The 18,871-nt window shown below is 47.6% G+C and overlaps 1 protein-coding gene across 1 annotated transcript in view; it reads left to right on the top strand.

Moving 5' to 3' along the window:
- ZFAT (zinc finger and AT-hook domain containing) overlaps positions 1-18,871 on the top strand; it is a 180,439-nt gene that overhangs the window by 78,392 nt on the left and 83,176 nt on the right. The window contains exons 8-10 of the mRNA XM_032873487.1: positions 12,230-12,317; positions 14,106-14,255; positions 15,620-15,793. Of these exons, the coding sequence (XP_032729378.1) occupies positions 12,230-12,317; positions 14,106-14,255; positions 15,620-15,793 (412 nt within the window). The remainder of the gene's footprint in view (positions 1-12,229; positions 12,318-14,105; positions 14,256-15,619; positions 15,794-18,871) is intronic.

Genomic DNA, 18,871 nt, shown 5'->3' on the forward strand with positions numbered 1-18,871 from the left:
TCTCTTGGACACCTGTGCCCTGTTGGAAGGAACGTGCTGGAGGTGGACTTTGTCCCGTGAGAGCAGAGGCTGCGTGGATGCTTTCCATGCTGTGTCTCGTGCTACACTAATGAAACGTCCCTGAGAATTCCCGCAAGAGAGGAGCAGGAGCAAGGGAGTGTGACTCTGTGGGTCTCGTAAAAACAGGGTGTCCTGCTTCTCATCAACTCTCACGCTTTCTTAGAGGTTGTTGAAGTGTGATTTCCCTCCTTGATGTTTGCATTTCTTCCATTGGAGGTACTTTTAAAGGTGAATGTGCTCTGGTGCCCTGAAGCTTGCCGATGCAGGCGAGAGCTGCCGTCCTCTGCGCGCCGGGCATTGGGGTTTCAGACAGGGGTATGACCCCCGGCTGCCTCCAGGCTGCTCTGTTTCCGGGGGGTGGGCGGCGAGAAACAGGAAGAAGTACAGCAATGAGGGAGGGTAAGTGAGGCCAGCACACTTCCCCTTCTCTTCTCACACTGCCGCGGAGAGGTCAAGGTGAAGGGAAAGGAGGGCTGCCTGGAGGAGGGGTTCTGAGTTTGATGAATAGGACTTGGCCTAGGGAGAGGCGTTGTGGGGATGGGGAGCTCCCAGGAGAGTAGGCGGCACACACCAAGGGGAAGCCTTTTGTATTCACACCAGGATATTGAAAACGTTCCCATGAAGCATGCGGACTCTGTTGCTGATGTACTTAGATGGCATTTATGAAAACGGGTTCCAGTATTTCGAATTTAGACAACATTTGTCTTTTGAGCCTGTAATTTATTTCTGGAAGGAAGCCGAAGTTACCAAGGAAATGTTGACCTGGTGGGGAGATCTTCCATTAGCTAACATTGCCTCGCTTCCCCTCCCCAAGCCCTAGGCAGTCGCTAATCTGCTTTCTAGTTCCATGGGTTGGCCTGGCTGGGGACTTTGTATAAAGGGAATCATGTAATTAATAAATAATGGCAGAGTCAGTAAATACCCTTTTTTCTCAGACTTGTGGTGAGGGTCCCACGAGAGAATCGAATGACCTTCAATTGTGCTGAGCTGAGGACTCTGGTCAGGGCAGGGTCCGCCTGACTTGGGAGAGAGGTGCTGTTGTGACCTTGGCCTTGGCCTGGGGCTTGGTTCTCTTATCTGTGCCCCAGAGAGATGGGCCAGATGTGTGGAAAGTCTGGTTGGACTTTCACATTTCATCCAACACTTGCCTGTCTTCAACTCCCGATTCCCATGCAGTGCAAAACTAAGGAAGTTTTAAATCGAATCCCTGCCCCATCCCAAATAGGCCTCCCTCCAGGTCCAGTCTAGTTGCAGTGGGACCCTGGGATAGTTTGGCTGAGTTGTCTATTTCTGTGACTCTTAACCTTCTCTTTGCTAACAATGTGCTCAGTGATCAGAAGGTGTGAGTTCATTTCATACAGTCTCTCCCACCACATCCCTCTCCTGAGGATCTAGGGAGTGTGACTTACAGTCCAGGCTGTGTTAGCATCAAGGAAATGTGGAGAGCCAGCCAAGGACAGTAGTTCATGCTGTTGCTGGAGCAGTCCCCCTTTTTTACAGCATTGCGCAGAGTTTGTGTGGGGGAGACGGGAAGAACATGTGAAATGCCGGGGCTTTGGGCTCTGGTGGCTGTAGCTCAGACCCATGTCCACCTCCCTGATCTTGGGCATTTGCCGAGTCTCCACTTTCTCATTTGTAATATGAAAACTGGGTACCATCTCTGGCCTCTCAAGGTCATGACATATAAATTAGAAATTGTGTGTGTAATCCACACAATTTCTAATTTATATTTTTTATAGTTTTAGATCCATTTTTGCGGTCTGCAGGTCATGGTCCATGAAACAGTTTAGTTGTGAAACAGTTTAGTGGGTCACAACTAGTAAGTACCTCTTAAAAAATGAAATGCCATAGAATAAAATAGAAATTACTAGCATTAGACACCTCTACCCGAGGTTAAGTGTTGTTTTCTGAAACCTTTGTTTCCATGTTTCAAGATTTATTTTAGAGAGAGAGAAAGAGCGGGCTTGGTCTGGGGAGAGGCAGAGGCAAAGGGAGAGCGAGAATCTCAAACAGACTCCATGCTCCATGCAGAGCCCAGTGCGGGGCTCGATCTCATGACTCCGAGATGAAGACCCAAGCCAAAACCAAGAGTCAGATGTTTAACCAACTGAGCCACTTAGGTGCCCCGTTTCTATGTTTCTGTCTGTTTATGTATCAGTGTATGTGCTTGTGTGTCCCAGACGGCAGTGTCAAATGTGTGACCTCCGGTGGGTCCCTCTAAATAAAGTTTTTGTTATTGACCCAGCTGATGTAATTCATGATGTCCTGAATGGGAATCACATGGGAGTGAGAGGTCGCTGAGCTCATACCTCCATTGTAATTTGAGGGGGACCTGGGAGTCTGCCCTTAGGTTCCTCCTGATAGATAACGTGAAATGGTAGGAAATGGAACATATGGTGGACGTTCACGATAGGTCAGTCTTTTCCCTTTCTCTCCAGCTTGTGTTCCTTCTAAGAAGACCTCACGGGTAACCAGCCGATCTGAGGGCACTTGTGGCTGGCACAAGCCCGCCCTGGGGACAGGACACGTTTTGGTGTCACCTGCTAACTCGACCACTCACAGGGTATGGCTTCCGTTCCTGACTTCTCTGATACCTGGTCTGTGAAGCGCCTCTGGGTTGTTGGGTTGTTGTGGGAATTTAGTGAGATGGTGTTTGTGAGGGACTCGGCGCAGGTCCTGGTACGCAGGGGAGCGGCCGGTCTGAGCCAGCTCGTCCTCCTCCTTAGTAGTGGGGGCGGTGGTGGTAGCGCGGCGTGGAGGCGGCACCCATCCGGCCAGGGCGGCATGGTCTCTCAACACACGTTTCAGATTCGCTCTTGGTCCCTGCCTTTGAAAACTGTGAGCTCTGTTTTTGGCTACAAGCGTACACACATTTAAAACCTCTTACTCGTACTTTTTGGAGGTAAAGTAACATGTTGCCAGCAAATCATAGAGAAAGTAGAGGGAGCTACCTCTGGTAGCTTTCTAGAAATTGACAGATTCGTCTTTTTTTCCCCTCGGTGGTCACAGACCAGTTGGTTTCTCCGTGGCCCTGTCTGGGTGCGTGTCCACAGTTTGTTCCCAAGGCCTCGGGCTCCCAGAGTTTCCTGTGTCTAAATTGTAGCTTCCTGTGAGCAAGGCCGGGGTCCAGGCTTGAAGGGGGTCACCTGGCAGAACAGAACTGCTTTCAGTGGACGGTGGGATCCTTGCATCCAGATCCCAAAGGGAGCATGTTTGGTTTTGTGTGTGTGTGTGTGTGTGTGTGTGTGTGTGTGTGTGTGTGTGGTGGAGGCAGCAGGCTTTTTTTCTAGCCTGTTCAAATCAGTCACAATTCAGTGTCACCTTCTCTGCCTCTGTGTGGTGGCAGCTCGCACTAGCTCACGGCTGCTGGAGGGCAGGTAATGTCCCGTACTTCCGTCCTCGGGGTAATGCCTGGCGCATAGCAGGGCCCTTGACCCCCATGACCATGCTTTTATTCCTGGGAGCTGGTTCAGGGTGCGATCTCCCACCCTGTGTTTTAAACTTGACATCACGTGTCTTATAGGAGTGGTACTTACATGAGAGGTCATACACTTGGTGGCTGGGGGCAGGCTTGGTGTTCTCCACCCACTGCTAGTTTCAGACTTGAGAACTGCCCAGTTGCTTTGGGGGCCAAGGCCCCTGCCCTCCAGCTGAAGATCAAGGTGGAGCCCACCCAGACGTGAGAGCAGGGGGCCTGAGCTTGGGCCCTGGGCCACGCCCACACCCCACACTGTGGCCACAGACTCCTGCTGACACCTTTCTTCTTTCACAGGGTCCTTGGTCCTTTGTTGCTTTGAAGGCCATTTCCACGGGGCACAAACAAACTTGGAGGGCTGGGCTCCCTGACTGTCATTACTGTGGCGGCCTTGTGCTTTCCGCCTCTGCCAGGAACTCTTTTAACAACCGCTCGTTTTAAGTTTGCTGTGTCAGATTGGGTTTTCATCTCCGGTACGGAACTGAGACTTGGGGGAAAAAAAATAAATGAGTCCTCAGAGCATCCCCTCCTCCCACCACTGTGTCCCACTGCCCGTGTCCTTCTGACAGTCTTCAAAGGCATCAAATGAGGGGCCCTGATAAGCTCTAAGATAAATTGCTTTCAGACTATCGGAGATTAAAAGAAGAAAAAATCAAATAGCAAGGACTTAGGGGAGATGACTGTAAACTCCTTCAAAGCCCTGCTGAATGCCTCCATCATCTCTGCTGATGAGGGCACTGGGGGCAAGCGGGGGTGGTAACAGGCCACCTCCAGGATGCCCACCAGGCCCAGGGCGTCTTTCAGAAATGGTCTGTGGGCACGAGTTCCTGTGCAGATTCAGGGAGTGATGGGGTGACCGGGAAGGGTCAAGGGTAGAGGAGGACAGTGACAGGAGCACCTTGAGAAGGCGTGAGCCCCCAGCATAGCCTGGCTGGAAGTCTGTGGCACTGGCTGAGCCACAGCTCAGGACAGTGTCACGAGAGCTGCCTGGACTCCTGCACGCCTGAGCTCAGCAGGTATCTCTTGGAACCCAGACATTTTGTGGGACGTGCAGGCGGAGGACTGATGGTTCAGAGGGACTGTTGTTAGGTGTTGTTTTTGTTTTTGAATACCAAGTACCATTCTCCTAAGTGTGCTCCAGGGAACCCCCCTTCTGGAGATGTTCCGCAACAATTTACTAATCGACAAGGGACTTTGGGGGGTGCTCACGGAGAATCCCCTTCCCGGAGATTCCCGGCGTGCACTAGCCCGCACCAGGTCTGTTATCTGAGGCCAAGCTGCGTTAACATGGCCACAGCCACTTCAGCAGCATCTCTCAGATTTGTTGAGGGCTCCCTAGAGTCCCGGCTCCTTGCTAACAAGCTCTTATGTGTGTCGTCTCTTGATAAGCTTTATCTTCTAGGTTCGCTGCAGATGGACCAGAAGGTACAGAGATTTCGCTGTCCCCAGACAGGCACAACCTACCCCACTCCTGATATCCCAGACCACAGGTGGACACTGACACACGAGGAACACCCAGAGTCGAGTTTACACTCGGGGTCATCTTGGTGTTGTACGTTCTGTGGGTGTGGACAGACGTATAAAGACTCGTGTCCGCCATTATCGTCATTGGAGAAGAGTTTCAGTGCCCTAAAATCATGCTCGCTCCCCCGGTCATCCCTGGATCACTTCTGGATCCTTCTGCTGTCTCCATGGTTCGGCTTTTTCCAGAACGTCATAGAGTTGGAGTCCTACAATTTGGAGCCTTTTCCCATTGGCTTCTTTCACTTAGTAAACAGGTCCTTGATTTGTGTCTGGTCTCAGTGGGAAAACTTCTAGTTTCTCATCATTAAGTATGATGTTAGCTTTGTTTTTTAGATAATCTCTATCAAGTTGAGGACGTTCTCGCCTCTTCCTAGTTTACTGAGATTGTTTATCATGAATGGATGTTGAATTTTACCAAATTCTTCTTACATTTCTGTTGATATGAGCATGGGGTTTTTACTTCTTATTCTATTGGTGTGATAGATTTATTGTTTGGTTTTAGAGCATTGAATCAGCCTGACCACCAGGGATACGTCCCATTTGGTTGCGGTGTATAGTTCTTTTTACACGTTGTTGGGCTCGATGTGCTAATTTTTGGCTGAGGATTTTTGTGTTTCTGTTCATGAGAGATACTGGCCTGTAATTTACTTTTCCTGTAATGTCTGTTTTGTGTATTAGGGTAATGCTGGCCTTTGTAGAATGAGTTAGGAAGTTCAATTATTCTGCTTCTGTTTTTTAAAAGGAATCGTAGAGAATTGGTATAATTTCTTCCTTACATGGTATTTTGAAAGATTTTATTTATTATTCATTTGAGAGGAGTGCATGAGTGGAGGGGAGAGGCAGAGGGAAAGGGAAGGGAGAAGCAGACTCCACACTGAGCAGGGAGCCCAATGCAGGACTCGATCCCAGGACCTGGAGATCATGACCTGAGCTGAAGGCAGACACGTAACCGGAGCCATTCAGGCTGCCCCTCTTCCTTACATGTTTGGTAGAATTCGCTTGGTGCTTTTTGTTTTGGAAGATTATTATTATTTTTTTAAAGATTTACCTGTTTTGAGAGAGAGTGCCTAAGAGTGAGGGGAGGGGCAGATGGAGAGGGGAGAGAGAGAATCTCAAGCGGACTCCGCGCTGACCATAGAGCCTGATGCAGGGCTCAGTCTTGCGATCCAGAGTTCGTGACCTGAGCCAAGACTGAAGGTCAGATGCTCAACCAATGGAGCCACCGAAGCACCCCTTATTTGGCAACATTATGAATTATTGGTGCCATTTCTTTAACTAGAGATAGGACAATTATGACTCTTTGGGGGTATTGGCAGATTGTGTCTTTTAAAGAATTGGTCTGTTTCATCTAGGTTGTCAGATTTGTGGTATGGATGTATTGATGGGTATTCCTTTACTGTCTTTTTCATGTTCAGGGGACCTGTGCCATGTCCCCCTTTTCAGTAGTATGTTCCCTTTTCTATTTCCATTTCTTTTATTAGTAACTTGTGGCCTCTCTTTTGCCTCAGGCTTCATGATTTTAGTGATCTTTTCAGAGCGTTAGGTTTTGGTTTTGTTGATTTTTCTCTGTTGATTTCCTGTATATCTGTATGTATTTTCAAGTTTTTATTTAAATTCCAGTTAGTTAACATATAGTATGATATTGGTTCCAGGAGTAGAACTTAGTGGTTCATCACTTACGTAACACCCAGTGCTCATACCAACAGGTACCCTCCCTAGTACCCATCACCCCTCTAGCCCAGCCCCCGCCCTCACCCCTCCAGCGGCCTCGGTTTGTTCTCTCTAGTTAATTGTCCCTTATGGTTTGCCTCCTTCTCTCTTTTTTTATCCTCTTCCCCTATGTTCATCTGTTTCTTAAATTTCACATATGAGTGAAATCATATGGTATTTGTGATTTCCTATTTTTAATTTATTTGATTTCTATTCTAATTTCCAATTTTTTTTTCTGCTTAATCTTGCTTTAATTTACCCATCTTTTTCTACTTTCCTAAGGCGGAAGCTTAGATGGTTAATTTTAGGTCTTTCTTCTTTTCTAATATTACACATTTGGCATTATATAAATTTCCCTCTAAGTACAGCTTTCGTTGCTTTTCATAGATTTTGATAACTTGTGTTTTCATTTTTATTTAGTTTAAAATTAAAAAAAAATTTTCCTGAGAGTTCTTCTTTGACTTGTTCTTTTAAAAGTTTGCTGTTTAATTTGTACATATTTTGCAATGGTCCAGCTATATTTCTGTTACTGATGACTAGTTTAATCCATCGGGGTCTGTGAGCAGACTCTGTATGATTTCTATCCTTTTCAGTTTGTTGAGGGCTATTTTTATGGCCCAGAATGTGGTCTATTTTGGTGAATGTTCTGTGTGACCTTGAGAAGAATGTGTATTCTGTGGCTGTTGGATGAAGCCATCTATAGATGTCAATTATTGCCAGTTGATTGATGGTGGTGTTGAATTCAACTGTGTTCTTACTGATTTTCTGCCTGCTGGATCTGTCCATTTCTTACAGAGGGGCGTTGAAGTCTCCAACTAAAGTAGTGGATTCAACGTTTTCTTCTTGCCACTCTACCAGTTTTTACCTCATGATTTTTGACTCTGTTGTTGGATGCGTACATGTTAAGGCTTATTATGTCTTCTTGGAGAATTGATCCCTTCAGTGTTATGTGGTGTCCCTTTTTATAACTGGTAACTATCCTTGAAGTCTGTTCTGTCTGAAATTAATAAAGCTACTTCCCCTTTCTTCCGAATAGTGTTAGTGTGGTATAATTCCCTTTTAATCTGCATATGTCTTAGATTTAAAGGGGGTTTCTTACAGCCAACATATAGTTGAATCTTGCTTCTTGATCTAGCTTGGCAGTCTCTGTCTTTTAATTGGTACATTTAGATCATTGATAGAGTGGTTATTGATACAGTTGAATTAATATTGATCATATTCGTTAGTGTTTTCTATTTGTTGTCCTTGTTCTCTGTTCCTTTATGTTCTGATCTTTTCTATTGTTTGTAGTTTTATTTATTTATTTATTTTTTAAGATTATATTTATTTTTCTGAGATAGAGAAAGAGAGAGAGAGAGCATGAGCAGGGGGAGGGTCAGAAGGACAAGCAGACTCCTTGCTAAGCAGGGATCCTAACAAGGGGCTTGATCCCAGGACCCTGAAATCATGACCTGAGCCCAAGGCAGATGCTTAACTGACTGAGCCACCCAGGCACCCCTCATTTGTAGTTTTAATTGAGCATTTTATAGGATTTCATTTTCTCTCCTTTCTTCGCATTATTACTTACACTTTTAAAATTTTATTTTATTTATTTATTACTTTTTCTAGTGGTTACCATAGAACTTGTGGTATACGCTTATATATAATCCAAGTTGATTTTCAGATAGCACTGTTCCACTTTATGGATAGTGTAAGTACCTTGTAATAACAAAATAATCCCAATTCATTCTTCATACCCCTTGTATCACTGCTGATACTTATTTCACTTTTATATAAGCATATGTATACAGAAAACTTATTGAATACATTGTTGCTGTTATTATTATTATTTTGCTGTTATTATTTTGAACAAACTTTCTGTTAGATCAATTAAGATTAAGATAAATGTTTTTATCTTACCTTCACTTCTTCCTTCTCTGGTGCTCTTTCTTTATGCAGATCAATCTTCTAGCTTTATCTTGTTTTAATATTTTTTATAAGACAGTTCTTAGCAGTAACAAATTCCTTTAATTTTTATTCGTCTGAGGAAGTCTGTATTTCTCCTTCCTTTTTGAAGGATACTTTTGCAGGGTACAGAATTCTGCATTGGTGTTTTTCTTTTTTTCTTTCAGCCCTATAAATATTTCACTCTGTTCTCTTCTTGTGTGGTTTCTGAGAACTTGGGTGTAATTCTTATCTTTGCTTCTTTAGAGGTGAGGTGTCCTCCCTGCCAACCCTGGCTTTGTTCAGTACTTTTTCTTTACCTTTGATTTACTGTTGTTCGAACATGATCGGTTTAGAGTCTTTGGTATTATTCCTGTTTGGTGTTTTCTGAGCTTTTTGGATCTGTTTTGGCATTTGACATCTCGTAAGGGAAATTCTCAGTCATTATCATTTCAGATATTTCTTCATTTCCTCTATCTCTTTCTTCTCGTATTCTCATTACATGCATTTTACACCTTCTGTCGTCCTACAGTCTTTAGATATTCTCTTCTGTTTCCATCAATCTTCTTTTCTGCCTGCTTTTCAGTTTTGCAGGTTTCTTTGGAGATACCTGTAAGCTCGGAAATTCTTTCCTCAGCTGTGTCCAGTCCCTTACGCCTCCCATCAGAGGCATTTTTCACTTGTGTGGCAGTGGTTTTGATCTCTAGCATTTCTTTGTTGGTTCTTTCTGAGAATGTTCATGTCTCTGCTTTCATTATGGGCAACGTCTTTTGCCTCCTCTCTGCATCATCTAATAGAGCCCTGAGCATGCGGATCAGAGTTGTTTTAAATGTTCAGTCTGGTAATCCCAGCATCCTTGCCGTATCTGAGTCTGGCTCTGGTGCTTGCTCTGTCTCTTCAAACTGTGTGTTTTGCTTTTTAGTGTGTCTTATAATTTTTTTCTTCCTTTAAAGCTAGACAGGATGTGCTGGGTACAAAGAACTATATTAGGCCTTCATTAATGTATTGGTAAGGTGTGGGGGTGGGGGCTCATTCTCTAGCCCTGTGATTAGGTCTCCATCTCTTGGTGAACCTCTGCCCCTGGACATGAACTTTTCCAGTATTTCTCGTTTTTTTTCCCCAGCTCCCTTAGGTGGGGAAGGATGGCTAAAGGGGTCTGGGTTTGGTAGTATCCTTTCTCACACGTGGAAGGATGTAGTAGGTGGCTGGAGGTGGATATTTCCCTTCCCCCAGGTAGCTTAGTCTCTAATAATACCGCAGCAGGTTAGGTGCTGGTTAATTGGCAGGCCTTGTTAAGAGGAACAGAATGCTGTGGTGTATTTCAAAATGCACCCCCTACCCCCTGGTCCTGGTTCTCAGAGAGCTTTCTGCTTGTGGGTTTGTGCTCCCAGAAGTCATGATTCTCTGCCTTCTCTCCAGCTTGGGGGGCAGTGGCTTGCCCTATAATCTAATGGATTAAGAAGAGTTGTTGCTTTTTCAGTATGTCCAACATTTCATTTGTTAGGATGGAGTGCAGACCTCCAAGCTTCTTATGTGCTGGACCGGAAATTGGAAGTCCACTTTGTGTGTTTTTAATTTCCTTTTTCCTCCTAGCAAGGAGGCTGTTTTTATTGCCATTTTGCAAATGAAGAAACCAGGACATTAACAGGTGAAGTCACTTGCCCAAAGTTCCCCAGCTAATAAGTGGTGAAGCCAGGATTTGGACCTAGGGACTCAGAGCCGTGAGTCCATACTCCTAGTCACTGTCTTGTAGGAGCAGGAACTCTGGAGTACAGAGTTCTGGTCTGGACACCCACCTGTGCTCTCTGGGGGTGGTGTGAACCTTGGACAGCTTCTCAGATGCCTTGTAGGATGTGGTGTGCAGAGCACAGCACTCTGCATGAGGAAGTCCTTAAGAAACGGTCACTATTGCTGTCATGATTTATTGGTGTAAGTAGACTGCATTGTGGGGTGACTGACTCATTCACAAGACACGGAGAGCACTTGGTACAATGTCGAGCTCCTTGTAGGTGCTCAGTCAGTGGTGGGAACTCGTCCTCCTGTACATCAAGGTGAGCAGGGACTGTTAACATCCTAGAACACGCAGGGCCTGAAACCTTTCCTTGCAGCCATGGCTCCTGCCTTTCTTGTGGGCTGGTGCTGTTTAACATAGGTCACACTTCGCAACTCGTCATGAGTTCATGGGTGTTTCTCCGCCTGGTGAGCTTGTGCTAATGCTGCCTCATTGGTGGTTTTCCCTTTTGGGGACGCTGAGGGCAGGTGGGAGCAAACTCCCACGCAGTGCCCTGTGCTGTCTGTCTGCCCCTCTCCCCCGTCCGAAGCACCTGTTGCCCAGGTGGAGGCTGGCTGTGGCCTTTCCCTTCGTCTGCTTGCCCCCTGTATTAGCCCCTAGGGCCCCCTGCCCACGAGTAGGCTATTGTCTCCCAGTTCTGGAGGCCGGGATTCCAAGATCAGGGTGACGGCTTGGTTACTTCTTCCTGAGGACCATGAGGGAGAGTCTATTCTTTGCCCTCCCTCCTAGCTTCTGGTGTTTTCCAGCAAAATCTCTGTTCCTTGGCTTGCAGTCTCGTCACCTGGATTACCTGGATTTCTGCCGCCTTCTTCACGTGGCATCCCCCTGTGTGCATGTCTGTGTCCAGAGTTCCTTTTTTTTAAAATCAGGACACCAGTCATGTTGGATTTGCCACCACCACCCCCCCAACCCCGCGCCACCACCATAACTTCTGCAATGACCCTATTTCCAAATAAGGTCTCATTCTAAAGTACGGGGGTTTAGGACTTTAATATGAATTTTGCAGGGGACACAGTTGAACCCATAACACCCACCCTTTGGGGGAAAATTGGCATATGAAGTAGCCCTACAGTGAGCTGAAGGAAAAGGTGAGCAAAAGCTACAGCTTGACCATTCACAAGAGCCTCCCCCATAGTGAGAACATAGCGTGGCAGTTAGCGGGGTCAGTGAAGCAGGGAGCAGGGCGGAATGAACTCCTTACCCGCAGCCTCAGTGGGAGGCGGGCCTTGGGAGTCGTAGGAGCTGCAGGGGTGGGGGGGGGCATCTTGGGTTCAGAAACTGGCTCTTCCTCTCAGACTTGGGGCTCATCACCCTTGGCCTCCTGTCTTAATCTGTAACGTGAGCATCAGGATGCCTGTCCATTAAAAGTGGTGCAAGTCTTAGTAAAATAACTTCTGTGAATCCCCCCGTACACCACGCAGAGAGTACTGGAGGACATAATACGCATTGGGTCATGGAGCAGCGCTGGTCTGCACGGTAGACCTCGAGGCCGAGCCCTGCGCTCTGCCGGCCTGGCCACCTCCAGCGGACCGTCACCTGTAAGCCCTGCCCCTCCCTTTTGCGCTCCGGAGCTCCCCAGGCTGTGTGGGGCCAGGTGCAGGCGGCATGTCACTGTGTTTGCAAAGGTGCACTGTGGTCTAGCGGTGGTGGCGGCAGCCGTGGCGGTGGTGGCGGTGGTGGCGGTTTTCCCATGGAGCCCAGGTTTGAATGAGACACTCCATTGATTATGTTCTCTTTCTGTTAAGGACAAAAGGAGTTACTCTTGTCCAGTGTGTGAAAAGTCTTTTTCAGAAGACCGATTGATAAAGTCGCACATCAAGACCAACCATCCTGGTAAGGTTATGCGTTTTGGAGGGGAGATTAATTTGAAAGGGCTTATGTTTACTTTGAAACTATCAACTGCACGAAATAGGAATAAAGGGGGATGAAAGGATGAGTGAATTTGAGGGAAATGATTACGTTAATTTAATGTTGGGAAGTTGTTTTAATTCCTTCATTTTATCCTTTCATTTGGTCTTCTGATAGATCTCCCCACACTCCCATCGCCCTCCTCCTCCCTTTGTGTGTTCACTTGGAATGCCTTTGGGTGGGTCACTTATAAGTAGGTCTGACCTCAACGCCACTCCCTGGGAACCCACGAAAAGTTTGGTGCCCACCATGGTGGTCTGTGAGGGGTATGCGCTCGCAGGCTGAGGAGCCTTGCTGAGCTGGAGTGACCGTCGCCTCGGGTCTCCCCACATGGGTCTCTTTGGCTACTCGGAGGTGTGAAGCACGAGCCGCTCGGGTATTCACGCCTGTCACACCTCTGTTTTCACCACCTGGGACACATTTCCTCCACTCTGCTAATTCCTATTCATTCTCTATGTTCTTCCTTGGAGTCCCATTCTTGGGGAGGATTTGGGGGCTCCTCACCTGGGGGAGGGCCATATCCCCGCCCTCTGTGTGCTGACCCTTGTGTTCAGGTCATTGGCATTCTCCTGCCCTCGCTCCCCGTGAGAACCTTGCGGAAGGGCTGCCATTGTTACGGTCTAGCCCCAGGTCCCCAGCGTCCCATCGGGCAGGCCCGAGAGGACTGTGTGTGGTATAAATGAGGAACAGGTAAGCCAAGCACCTTTCCCTGCATCCGTGTCCCCTTTGTATCTGCTTTATTTTGTATCTGCTCCTGGGCTAGGGCACCGATTCGCTGATTATAAGTGATACGGAAGAAAAATAAAGAAATAACAGAGTTCGCCAACACTCATGTTTTATCTGGGACCAGATGGAGCCTTAAGACCTTCATCCGTGTGGGACACATAGGTTATGGGATTCTCTGATGGCCTCGTTCTGGTCTGTCACCCTGTGTCCAGTGTGAGCCCAGGACGCTCAAAACTGGCCACCCTGTCTCAGGAACCTATGTGAGGCATGCTTTGTCTTCGGTCTAAACTTCAAATATGCACAAAACACAGGATATGAGGAACCCCCACAGGTGCCATACTCGGGTGCATTCTGTCAGACCGGTTTCGTGTCTCAGCCCTCCAGACTTTCTGTTCTAGAATATCTTAAAGTAGGTCCTGCACTTAGGTCATTTCCCTGTAAAAAGAAGTTGGGATGCTAATCAGGGTGTTTTTGGAGTGTAAGCAAAACCAGCAGAATTAATTAATGGTGATTCTTTATTACCGCCTAGCATTAGTTCATTTAAAATTTCCTCAGTCGACACAGGACTGTGTGAATCAAGACCCAGGCATGTTGCTTTTACTTGTTATGTCACTTGAGTTTCTAATATCCTGTGGTTCACCGCTCCTCACGTTTGTTCCCGTGACATCAGTTCCTTGGAGGGACCGGGTCGCTTTTCGTACATGATTTCGTGTCCTGCATTTGTCTGAAGGTGCCTCATGGTCTTGTTTCTCTATCCCTTGCATTTTATGCTCATGGGTATTTAGATCTGAGACATGATCAGAGTCTGGTTCAGTTTTCAGGCATGAGTCCTGTCGCGTGACTTGGGGGGGGCAACGTCTCGATCGACCATGTGAGCGCTGCTGGGACCAGCCAGGGCGTTGGGGTGCGGTCACAAGGTTCCCGGACGTCTCGGGGCGGGGGGCCGATCCTCTCTGGCTTCTGATGATGCCCCTGTTTTCCTTCTAGAGGTGTCCATGAGCACTATTTCTGAGGTGCTTGGGCGGAGGGTTCAGCTGAAAGGTCTGATAGGGAAGCGAGCCATGAAGTGCCCGTACTGCGATTTCTATTTCATGAAGAACGGCTCCGACCTTCAGCGTCATATCTGGGCTCACGAAGGTGAGTGCTCCTCTCCCAGGTGGACCTCCATTTGCGTTTTGTGCCTCCATTCCCCACGTGGGCGTACTTGATGAGGAAGCCATCCTGTCACATGCCCGGCAGTTAGACGTACTTCCGCTTCCTGAAGCTTCCTAAGAAATGTGTCCATCGGCCAGCAAAGCTCAGGGAGTTCAGTTGCTGCCCATTCGGGGGCAGCTGCAGTGAGCGGAGGTGTGTGGTTCTCCCGGATGTTTGCTGAGGTCCCGCCTGTGACTTAGGAAGCTGGAGTGCTGCAGGCAGAGGACTCCTGGAGAGGACAAAGGACGATGTGTTTTCTGCCGGGAGGACAGAAACACCTGTTCTCAGGCCTTGGGGGAGGCACCATCAGGGAGGGAGAGGCGAACAGTTCAGTAAATGGTGGAGTAGGGACCCAGCTAAGACAGAAGGAGCAGAGCTCAAAGCCAAGGCTGGGAGGCACTGTTTGTCTACCAGGACAGCACCTGCCCTCTGTGCTCCAGGCACACCCCGCAGCCTCAGTGAAGCCTCGATTTCCTTCACTTTTAAGTCTTGGGTCTTGTAGACAAGGGGTGAAAATGCTGGGCGCACAGTGTGTCGGTCCTCCCCGTGTTCAGGATTAGGCACCGCGTCCCTCCTCCTGTACACGTTGCTCTGGGTGTCATGGTCTTTTTTGCTTTGCAACTCCCTCCGGGCGGTGACAAACACCATGGCTTCTCATCTTCAGAGCGCCTAAGGGAGTGAGTGCTCCAGAGTAGGCCCTTAGTAGGTGTCTGTCGAGTGAAGGGGGAGCAGCCAGCATGCCCCACAGTCCAAGCCTTTAGCCCACCAGCAGCTCGTGTCCTAAGGCTCTGCTTAGTTTATGGAAATATGCTTTCCCTGCTGATCCTGGGGGCCGATCCCATTGATTGCTGCACAGGCCCTTGTTTAATGTGGGTCAGCTTATCTTGGTTCAGTGGAATGTCATGGATGTGGGCTGCAGAACATGCTCAGGGCTCTGCCAGCAAGGAGTTCCCGGGCTGTGGGGAGGGGCGGGTGCCGATGACTCACAGTGCTCTCTGGCGGCTCGGCTAGCGGGGCTTCAGGACGTGGGGACACTGAGAGGGCAGCAGGGGCATTGGCTTGGGCAAGCCAGAACAAGCTGCACAGGGGGAAGTCCCGGCAGATCCAGGAGGACACAGGACATGGCTGTCGGGCAGAGCAGCACGGAGGAGAGCATGGCCAGGCCCGTGTGCGGCGTGTCTAGGGACAGGCAAGTGCACTGCTTTGTTCGATGTGGGTGTGCACACACATGACGCACATATGAAGGGTGTGTCTCTGTGTGTGTCTGTAATTTAATTATATATGCATGTATGTATTTTCCCCGGTAGGTGTGAAACCCTTCAAATGTTCTTTGTGTGAGTACGCCACTCGTAGCAAGAGTAACCTCAAGGCTCATATGAATCGTCACAGCACTGAGAAGACCCACCTGTGTGACATGTGTGGCAAGAAATTCAAGTCGAAAGGGACATTGAAAAGTCACAAGCTCCTTCACACAGCTGATGGTAAGTAAATGACTCCGTAGCATAATAAATTTTTTTCTCCCTCTCGAAAGTGGAGTTTGAAGCTGACATTCCAAGTCCAGGAGAAATAGTGGATGTGTCTGCAGGCAAGAAAGAGCTGGGTCTTTTAGAATTTCGATTCTGAAAGAACAAAGAACTCCCTGCTTCCTCTTGTCCCGTGCTTAGGACTAGAGCCCTGCCTGACCTCCCCAGTGCTGGGTGTGTGTCCACGTGTGTGTGTGCTTGTGTGCGTGCGTGGGTGGGTGGGTGTGGAGGGGATGCTGCTTCCGGGAATAAGGTACCCTCAGGAGGCCTAGATTTGGAAGTTTCAATCCTTTTCAGCCCTCCATCCCCACCTGAACCTGAGGACCTGAAGGGGCAGCCACGATCACATCTGACCTGATGTTTCCTAGTGGATGCTTATCATCCAAGCTACCTTAGGGCTTTTACTCAGTCCAGAATGGGGCTCAGTTTAAAGTACGAACAATACTTAGGCAAATTTGATCTTGGTGAAGTACACTTAAGTAGATTTCTAATTTCATTCATTCTTAAGAACTGTTTGATTGAGTTCTTACTATGTCCCAGTCCTGCCTGGGCTATGGGGTCAGTAAGGAACAGTTTCTGCCACCAAGGAGTTTGTAGCCTAGTGGGGAGGAAGAGAAGTATGCGGGCCGTGCTTAAGGTGGGTGCTGGGATGGAAGGGGGCTCAGCAGCCCTGGGGAGAAGGGTGTGAGTTGCTGGGGGCAGGAGGGGTGGTGGGCAGTGGTGACAGTGGCCAATGGAGCAGGGGTAGGATGGAGGAAAGGAAAGCAGGTTTATTATAGGAAGACAGGCATTTAGGTTTCTAAGATCTATAAAGAATTTATGAAACTCAAGACCCAAAAAACAGATAATCCAGTCAAGAAATGGGCAGAAGACATGAAGAGACACTTCTCCGACGAAGACATATAAATGGCCAATAGACACATGAAAAAATGCTCCATATCACTAGTCGTCAGGGAAATACAAATTAAAGGCACAATGAGGTACCACCTTGTACCAGTTGGAATGGCTGAAATGAATTAGACAGGGAACAGCAAATGTTGGGGAGGATGTGGAGGAAAGGAACCTCTTACCCTGTTGGTGGGATCACAGGCTGGTGCAGCCACTCTGGGAAACAGTATGGAGGTTCCTCAGGAAGTTAAAAATAGAGCTACCCCATGATCTCACAATTGCACTACTAGGTATTTACCGCACAGTTACAGATGTAGTGAAACGAAGGGCCATATGCACCCCAGTGTTCATAGCAGCAATGTCCACAATAGCCAAGCCGTGGAAGGAGCGGAGATGTCCTTCAGCAGATGAATGGATAAAGAATATGTGGTCCATATACACGATGGAATATTACACAGCCATCAGAAAGGATGAATTCCCACTGTTTGCATCAACATGGATGGAATTGGTGGGGATTAAGCTGATGAAGTAAGTCAAGCAGAGAAAGATAATTATCATATGGTTTCACTCATATGTGGAACATAAGGAATAACATGGAGGAACATGGGGGAAGGGAGGGAAATCCAAAGGGAGAGAAATCAGAGAGGGAGACAAACCATGAAAGACTCTGGACTCCGGGAAACAATCTGAGGGTTTCATAGTGGAGGGGCTGAGGGGATCGGGGAGCTCTGTGGTGGGTATTAGGGAGGGCACATGTTGTGATGAACACTGGGTGTTATATGCAACTATTCAATCACTGAACACTACATTAAAACCAAAGATGTGCTGTATGTTGGCTAATTAAATGTAAATTAGAAAAAAAAGGAAGACAGGCAGCTAAACCATAAAAGGCCTTTTAGCATTTTTTATTTTCCTTTAAAAACCCTAGTTGTGGGAAGGTTTTGTCAGTATTTTATGTAATAATATTAGTAAACCGTATTTATAAATATATTGCTATTTTAGCACAATTATTTACAAAACTTGGAGTTCACTCTAAAAATTAGAGTGATTTCAACAATTATTTATGATTTTAGAACTTACAGGATGATAGCCATTAGGTCATACCTGTATTTTAAGAATGTTCTAGGGAATCCACCCTGTTGTGTGTGCATCTGGGTGAGCTTGAGGGGCTAATGGAGAGGCTGCGTGCTTAGCTAGGCTTCGTTAGAACTAAAGATCCAGGGCTTGCCTAAGGCTCATGAAGGCCAGAGCTGTAACTGTTCAGACCTAAGCAATGTGCTGTAAATAAGAAAATCTGTAAGCAAAATAATTAAAAACGCACTGACAGTAAAGCGGTCTTACCCTGAGTAATGAAAGCATTAAATCATGTTATTATTCATGAATTCTGTACCTCCACAAACAATAAGGCTTACTGGTATTTCTTGATTTGGAAGCAATGATTCACTGAAATCCTGAATAATAGAGTGCCGCTAATGGAAAACTGCAGTTGTCAGCGCCGGGAAGTCTGGGGTGTCCCCTGGGCTGTGGTGGCAGTGTCTGGGGGGCACTCTTGGGGTGCTGTGGCCTCATGCCTGGCTCAGAGGTCTGGGTTCTGGCCTGAAAGGATTCGAGGAGATTGTGTGTCTAATCGGGGGCCTGGACTGACTGCTGTCAGATGTGGAGGGAGGGCTGGGGTGACGGTGACACACGCAGCCCGTCGACCTCTCACTTCACTTGCTTCCCTGAGCCTTTCAGCCAGGAAGGGAACTCAGATGGGCACTGATGGTGTGTCCTCGAAGCGGTGAGACAACCCTCCAGAAGGGCAAAGGCCTTGCAGACATGAAATATTTTTAACAAAACAGGAAATTTGGATTGATTCTCTTCTTCTTTTTTTTTCCCCCCTGACATTTTTGGGAGTTTGAGGCATCTTTAAAGTCATGTCTTGTTGTCAGACACTCACCAGTCTGGCAAGAAAGGCATCATGTGTTAGTGCCGTGAGAATAGCCCCAGGATGGGGGAGTCCTGCTGCCTCGGTGCACCCCTTTTCTGCCCCACGTGGGCCCCAGTTCGGTGGGACAGGATAAGGACACGAGATCTCGACACCTCTTGGGTCTCTCTCAGCCCCGTGCTCTGTGACATGGGGCATTATGGCTTCACCCGGCGGTCCCG

Source organism: Lontra canadensis, unplaced genomic scaffold (assembly GCF_010015895.1).
Source record: "Lontra canadensis isolate GAN:19392208 unplaced genomic scaffold, GSC_riverotter_1.0 scaffold49, whole genome shotgun sequence".
NCBI lineage: Eukaryota > Metazoa > Chordata > Mammalia > Carnivora > Mustelidae > Lontra > Lontra canadensis.